The sequence below is a fragment of the Athene cunicularia genome (assembly GCF_003259725.1).
Source record: "Athene cunicularia isolate RWA chromosome 18 unlocalized genomic scaffold, athCun1 chr18_part1, whole genome shotgun sequence".
NCBI lineage: Eukaryota > Metazoa > Chordata > Aves > Strigiformes > Strigidae > Athene > Athene cunicularia.
Genome location: NW_020799123.1, coordinates 13,420,862 through 13,428,166, shown reverse-complemented (window position 1 = coordinate 13,428,166; position 7,305 = coordinate 13,420,862). Strand labels below are relative to the sequence as shown.

Genomic DNA, 7,305 nt, shown 5'->3' with positions numbered 1-7,305 from the left:
GGCGTGTGCGGGCCCCCGCGGCCCGCTCGGCCCCTCCTGGCTTCCTACGTGGCCGCCTCTGACCCTGCAACATCGAAAGGGAACCAGGCGAAGCGCTGGCGGCTCCGCAGTTACTGAGTAGCCAGAACCGCGCTGGCAGCGCCTGGACGGTGGCTGCGCACCCACCCGCGGAGAGAGGAGGAGGAGGAGAGCCCGTGGCTCTTAGCCAGAGCTCCCAGTCCCTGCTCAGTTGACGGGCAGGTGTCGATAAGACAGGTCAGATGTAAAGAAGACAAAGCCAGGTAAGGGAGTATGAAAATGTCACAGTGGAAAATGAACTTTGCTTGCTGCAATAACATGACATCTTTTTCTCTCAAAAATCCATAGTTCCTGCTGGGGGTAGGCCTTAGGACACAGGATAGGTGCGTTCTGTTTCCTCTGGAGATGCGCCATGCTTTGTCCCTACATTAAGAACAGCTCTTGTGGGTTTGTACTAAAGATTTTCTGACTAGACTATAAACTGTGTGGATTCTACCATGACTGTTCTGCAGAACTAGCAGGTGACAACCCAACCAAGGAAGGACTGTGTGGCAAATCGAAGAAAAGCTGCTTCTACTTATCTTGTAGCAGATTTACAATTTTAAAGCCACATGAAGGGTTCGATTCACCTGAGTGGCCGCTGGCTGAGGCCCAGGGCTCACTGTTTAAGCTTTACAGGAACTACATTACTCTGCTACAGACCAGAGTCCTGCTGGAAACACGCCGCTGCATGAGTACAGCTCCCCTGCACACCGACCAGCTCACATCCAGCCGAGGGTTTATTGCTGAAACACGCCTCATGGCTCCCACTAGCCAGGCAGCTTGGACCTCTGAGCTCTGGAGTAGCACCCGTGTTTGAGATAGCAGCAGCCCTTGTCCTGTGCTGCCTTCCATAGCCATGCAACTCCTCTCTGGCCTGGACTGCAACCACTCCATAACTTTTAAATTTGATTTATTTGTAGGTCTTTTGATGTGAATCTTCATGCTGTGCTTCATGTTTCCCAGGTGAGGAGGAATTGTCCCTGCAGTCGTCTCCCTGAGTAGCAGTAACTAAGTTGTCCCACACAGCAGAGATAAGTGTCCCCCGTGGAGGTAAAGGGACCATGATCCAAAGTCCACCTGACAATCTGCATGCGCAGCCCCTTCCCTCCCTTACTCTGACTCTCTCTAAGTGGGAGGCAGTGAGGACTGACCTCTTGCTGCTATTTTTGCTCTTCTGGCTACCGTAATAGCCCAGCAAGATTCCTACTGAATGAAATACTGATTTATCCTTACAATTCTGGTATCCCTTTTTTTTTTTTTTCTTTCTCCCTTCCCAGATCGTGGCTCGGCAGATGATTGCCCAAGGCGTGCCAGGTGCCATTGTCAACGTCTCGAGCCAGGCGTCTCAGCGCGCTCTGCGGGATCACGCTGTGTACTGTGAGTAGGTGTAGCTTTAGCAGTGCCCCCTCTCTTTTGACTAGCTGGAACCCCACAGCCACTGAGCTCTGGTTGCCGTTTCTGGGCAGTGAAATGTTTCTCTGCGTTCCCGACCAAGTGCCGTGCACTTAAATGCCTCTTGTTCTCCCCTTCTCCTGAGGTTCCACAAAAAGTGCTTTGGATATGCTGACCAAGGTAATGGCATTGGAACTGGGACCCCACAAGGTAGGACGGAGTCTTTCTGAGAAGGGAAAGCGCTAAAGCTGAACCTGAGCATTTCCTCTCAGAGCAGTCTGCTTAGATTGTTTGTTGCTCCTGGTCCCAGATTAGGGTGAACACTGTGAACCCCACGGTGGTTATGACTGATATGGGGAGAATTAACTGGAGTGACCCTCAGAAATCTGCTGCCATGATTAATCGGATCCCGTTGGGGAAGTTTGCAGGTCAGTGGTGTGGACTTGTTGCCAGGCTGGGGCTTTTGGGTCAAGTCGCAACTGCGGAGGGGCTGTGGCTGAACTCCTGCAGCATTTCACGAGGACAGGGCAAGAATCAACCTTCTTTCCCCTCTTCTGCAGCCTCCTCCACCTGGGACAGGTGAAATGCCCTGACTGTTATGAACGAGGGCGGGGGCGCTTGCTTTGTACCCCGTGCCATCTGGTCACACATGGGCTGCGTGACCCCAGCTCTCAGCCGCGCTGCCCCTGCCCGGCAGCGACCTCTGTGTGGGGCCAGAGGCAGATCCCTGCTCCCGCTACACGTGGAGGCCAGAGGCACACCTCCTGGGGTGCTTGTTTTTCTAGCACAAATTGAGGGGTGCATGGGATGTTCTCTGTGTTTGATTCCAGAGGTGGATGATGTGGTGAACAGCATTCTCTTCCTGCTGAGTGACAGGAGTGCTATGACAACTGGCAGCTCACTGGTGGTTGACGGGGGATTTCTCGTCTCCTAAGATGACACCTGCACTTCACACCTGGCCTTAACCTTCACACTAGTACTGCATAGATGTAAACTGGATAGAAAACAATGACACAGACCCAGTCTTGCTGGAGAAGAGGGGCAGCAGGGCTGGAACCTGTATGAGAAGTGAGGCAGATTACCTTTAGAAGCTGCTATATAATAAAGCTCACATACGCCGTCATGGAGAATGTTTATTGCACCAAATAAGGTTTTATCTTGTCACTCTACATGATGATTAGAAATTGGACCTGTCTTTCTTCCAACCCTATTCCCCCCCCCACAACCCTTCAGAAGCTCTCCCTGTTCCTTCCAAAGCCATAGAGCCCGCCTGCACTTTCAGTGGGAAGGGAAAGAAGAAGTTAGCAGACTCCTCATTGCTTCCTTTGCTGTCTTTAGTAGAAAAAAACAAAACAGAGGCAACAACCACAGCCCTGCTCTGCAGAGACTGGATCTGGGGGGGGAGGCCCTGCTAAAGACCGATGAGGGGGAGCAGCACCACGCTGTCCTATGGTGTGCACACACGAAAAGGCAAATACATCGATTGCACAGAGCTGTTTCACTCACTGAGTTTGGCTCGTACCCAATAAAGCACCTAATGATTAGTTTTCCAGCTTTGTATCTTTTACTTTGCCCCCTTCCGGGGCTGGTTATGATTTCTGTAACAGTCTCAGGCACATATCAGCTAGAGCACCAGTTTGTTAACTGTTAGCCACATTGGCTGGGCAAGGAGACCGTACTGCTGTCCCGGCTGCTCTTGCCCTTCAGCACCGTTCTTATTGGCTCCCTCCCTGCTCCCACAAGGGCCTTCGCCGCCTGTTGCACCTGCAGGTTGAAACCAGGGCTTCCCAGGACAGGGTGGATGTCTCAGCCCTTTCCAGCTGGGAGTTCAGGAGAGCCAGAACAGCCTGTTGCCCCAAGGCGCTGCCTTGCCTTCCCCATTGTACCTCCCCTGGGGGCTGTACAGCCCCCAGCTGGTCTCCTGCCCCCGCTGCCCCTTCACATCAACACTGACGTTAAATCAAAGAGACATTTAAAAAACACTGACTTCGTACATGATGAAGGGCCCTACACATCCCAGCCCCCTCCGGAAACACCCAGCTAATATGCAATCTGTCAGAGGATGACAACATGCTGAGCCAGCACCTAGGCCACAGCCCTCAAAACACGGTGCACTTTTTGCCGGGCTTCTTCACGGGCGGCGGGCAGAGCACAGCCCGGATGGCTTCATCAAACACCGTCTTCAAGCCCCGCTGCGTCAGGGCAGAGCACTCGAGGTACTTTACCGACCCTGGGGGAAAGAGAGCTCCAGATCAACCACTCCAGTCCCACCAGGACATATTGCCCTCACCCACTCCAAAATGAAAGCCCCGATGCTGCGGAGATCTGCCAGCACTGAGACTCACCAATCTCCCGAGCCATGGCCAAACCTTGGGGGTAGGTGATGGGGGCCAGTTTCTTATCACGTAACCTTTCAATGGTGTCCTTGTCATCCCTCAAGTCCAGCTTGGTGCCCACCAGGATGATGGGTGTATTTGGGCAATGGTGTCGGACCTCGGGGTACCACTGAAACGGAGAGGCATGGTAAGAAAAGTAGCTCTAGTAGTAGATGTTAACTAGGAGGATGCATTTACTATTGGGAATAAGGTTTTTACTCCTATCTGACACGGTGGCAACACCTGAACAGGATACTTCTGCCTACAGTTCTGGGTGTGCGCTGCAGAAAGAGATTGGTGCAGATGTAACACCGAAGGCACCGAGACATGGAATCGTGACAGACAGTGCCAGCCAACTCTGCACCCAGGGCTTCCCTTAACTGCATTTTAGCTTCTAGGACAGCCCTTCTTTAAGATGCAGATTCAAAAAGGCAAAAATTTAGCCAAAGAAGTAACAAATAAAAAGTAGGCCCCTCTTAAACCTGCAGGCTATGACCTTCCCTTATCAAAACATGACTGCTTGAAATTTGGGGCTCGTAGGTGTGGTGCTGAGTGAGGCAGGGGACTTCCCTGGTTCCTCCCTTCCACTGTTTCACCCAGAAGGAGAATACTTTACCTTGGCTCTGACATTCTCAAAGGAGGCTGGACTCACAAGGGAGAAGCAGATCAAGAAAACATCCTGTGCAGAAACAAGAAGGTCAGCCAGGTAGAAAGAAACAGCTAGAGATAATGGAGAGAGAGTGGAGAGGGAGCCTTACAGAAGACAACCTCCTCCCACCCATAACTAATTCAGAGAGGGAAGGAACAGACTTTGTGTGTATAACTTCATCTTCTTTTACAATAACAGGCTCTGCATGTCAAGAGCCTGGGGCGACAAATACCATAACGGTGCTATGGGCTTCACCCCTGGTTGGGGCCACGTAGGAACTGCTGCGGCCAAAGAAACACAACTGGTGCAGCCTGACAGGGAGCTCTGATGCCCAGAGAGCCCGGGAACATGGCTCAGCTGCAGAGCAGCCCCACACCACTCCTTCCACTCGAGCCTCCCTCTGGCCAGCGTAGCTGTTCGAACACCACTACGAAGCAGAGACTAGAACAGGAAAACCTCTCGGGAGGAATTCAGCTGCAATACTTCAACCAACCAGAGGTACAGCTGCAGCTGCTGGGACTCAAGACTTTCCCCGAAGGAGAGGAGCCTGGCTGGCCTTGGGAGCCTCCCCGTCTCCAAGAGGGACCAGCTACAGGCCAGCCCGAGCCCAGCACTCACCGTCTGTGGATAGGAAAGAGGCCGCAGTCGGTCATAATCCTCTTGCCCAGCAGTATCCCAGAGGCCTAGGTTCACTGGCTTTCCATCTACCATGACATTGGCAGAATAGTTATCAAACCTGCCAAGGAAGAGTCCCCATCAGTGACAACCTTGCTGTGACCCCCCCCATCCCTCTACACAAAACCCAAGGGGGCAGAGGGTCAGGAGAGGGCACTGCGACAGCTCCCGGGGTGACACTCTGCCCCCCTCACTACACAGCCCTACCCCTGCCTGACGGTCACGGCCCGAGCTGGGCAGCTTCCTCCTTACCCACAAACCCAAAAAACTTTTATACACGTGTAATCACAGAGCAACCAAGGCCGCTACTCACACAGTGGGGATGTATTCTCCAGGAAAGGCATTTGTGGTGTAACTGATCAGCAAGCAGGTCTTCCCTACAGCTCTGCAGGGGATAAGACAAGCATAAGGAAGGGCAAAGCAGGAAGCACAGAGGCAGTAGAACTCACCCTTCCCCACCCAAAAAAGAGATTCAGTAAAAAATTACCGTGTGAGAAAACAAACCTGTAGCAGGCTGGAATTCTCCAACTGTCAGGGAACAGGCCTGAACTCACAACATGCACCTTGCCTGAGCTCCCACTCCTTTTCCCCACCCATGCAGCCTCAGCAAAACACCAGGCAGAATATATTTATTCCCAGAATCAGAAGAAAAGGAATAAATTAGGGTTCTGTGCTGGGCTGAACACATTCATAGTAAACTAGCAAAATGGGTTAAACAGTGAGGTGAAAGAAGACAGAATTATTCAAGCTCTTCAAATACTGGATAACAAATACAGAATGTCAATAAATACAAAGGGGAAAAAATAAGTATCCGTAAACAAAAATTAACTTTAAAGTCGATCACTGTTGGTTTGGAGAGGGGTCAGTGCCGATCACCGGCGGATGGGCGCAGGGCCTTGCTGAGGGCAGGAGGGTGGGACAGGCCGGGGTGGCAGCCGGCAGGGCTGGGCTGGCTCAGCCCACCAGCACGCGGAAAGGCTCAGTGACAGAACAGGGGAGGACCAGGGGTGTGAACAGCCCATCTGGCACCGCGGAAGTTGCGAACTGCGGGCAACCTTCCAGAGAAACAGATCGCAAGTGCCAGTGCCGGGGAAAGCTCCCTCGGTACCCGGGCGAGGCAGCACCGCCAGAGACGGGTGTGCCCTGCCCAGTTCTGCTACTGGAATGATGGAAGACTCAGGAGCAAGCGAGGGGACCTCACAGTCCCGCACCAGGACGACACGTGAGAACCATGGCAGTCATCCACCCCTCTTCTCCCCTGGGTCCGGTCGCCTCTCCTGGAGAGCAAGGGGGTTGTGTAAGGAGCAGCCACACCAACCAGCCTGGCTCTGCCCCGGAACCGCCACCTCTCTCCCACCGAACGGGGAAGTCACATAATTCACAAAACCACACGTATCTGTGACCAAACTGGTTTGGCATCCAAGTTCATTTAGTCTCTGTGCCGTCAATTTGGTCTTAAAGCAAAACCCTGGGCTGCAAACCTCCCACTAAAGCCCATTTCCACATGCTGGGCGGCTCTTCCTCTGCTCCCCTCTCCAGCCCCCCAGGTCAGAACCGGGAAGGCCTTGCTCCGAACGGGTGTCTGAGAGGAGGACGCACTGTCTGCCTACGACCAGTTCGCATCTTGCTGCACCTCAGCTCTGTGCTTGCTGTGGTGACCAGAAAAACAAACAGGAATTATGGGGAAAAACATGCAGGACAAGCTAGAAAGTTATGAAGCACCATAAACCTAAAACTGCGGGCCTGCGCCTCACACACAGACGCGTCCTCTGCAAAAGGCATGCAGGAAAAGCCTAAAGAAAAGCGCAAGAAGGGTGACAAGAGGCACATGGTGAATCGGAAGCCGCAGCGTATTCCACCTTGGAACACAAACAACAAAAGCTGGGATGAGAAAAACCTGCGAACACCCAGATTTTTAGGGAGAACTTTGTGATGAATCAGGCTCCTACGATGAAAACCAGCGGAGCGCAGGCACCTAACCGAACCCCGGGGAGGAGGATTCAAGGCCCGCGATCAGCAGGAATTCGCTCTCCGGGCGCTGCAGCTCCAAGCGAGACCCAACAGCGTCAAGGCCCGAGACCCAAGTTCACCAGCTCCGGCGGAGCGGGACGCGCTGGGCCGGGCCGCGGCGGCCGCCGCTGCAGCGAGGCCCCG

At 53.3% G+C, this 7,305-nt stretch overlaps 3 protein-coding genes across 3 annotated transcripts in view; 1 reads left to right on the top strand and 2 right to left on the bottom strand.

The window, feature by feature from the left end:
- The window catches only part of GPS1 (G protein pathway suppressor 1), a 22,407-nt gene extending 19,185 nt beyond the window's left edge, over nt 1–3,222 (bottom strand). The window contains exon 1 of the mRNA XM_026861123.1: nt 3,217–3,222. The gene's annotated coding sequence lies outside the window, so the exon portion shown is untranslated. The remainder of the gene's footprint in view (nt 1–3,216) is intronic.
- DCXR (dicarbonyl and L-xylulose reductase) lies at nt 55–2,575 on the top strand. The gene is made up of 5 exons (XM_026861131.1): nt 55–1,023; nt 1,338–1,437; nt 1,598–1,662; nt 1,763–1,880; nt 2,283–2,575. Exons 2-5 carry the CDS (start codon nt 1,353–1,355, stop codon nt 2,384–2,386), a joined length of 372 nt encoding a protein of 123 aa, XP_026716932.1. The 5' UTR covers nt 55–1,023; nt 1,338–1,352; the 3' UTR covers nt 2,387–2,575.
- Nucleotides 2,618–6,721, bottom strand: RAC3 (Rac family small GTPase 3). The gene is made up of 5 exons (XM_026861130.1): nt 5,465–6,721; nt 5,095–5,212; nt 4,444–4,506; nt 3,798–3,957; nt 2,618–3,682 (listed from the first exon to the last, which is right to left on the bottom strand). The coding sequence occupies exons 2-5, from the start codon at nt 5,185–5,187 to the stop codon at nt 3,552–3,554; spliced, it is 447 nt and encodes a 148-aa protein (XP_026716931.1). The 5' UTR covers nt 5,188–5,212; nt 5,465–6,721; the 3' UTR covers nt 2,618–3,551.
- Nucleotides 6,722–7,305: the final 584 nt, after the last annotated feature.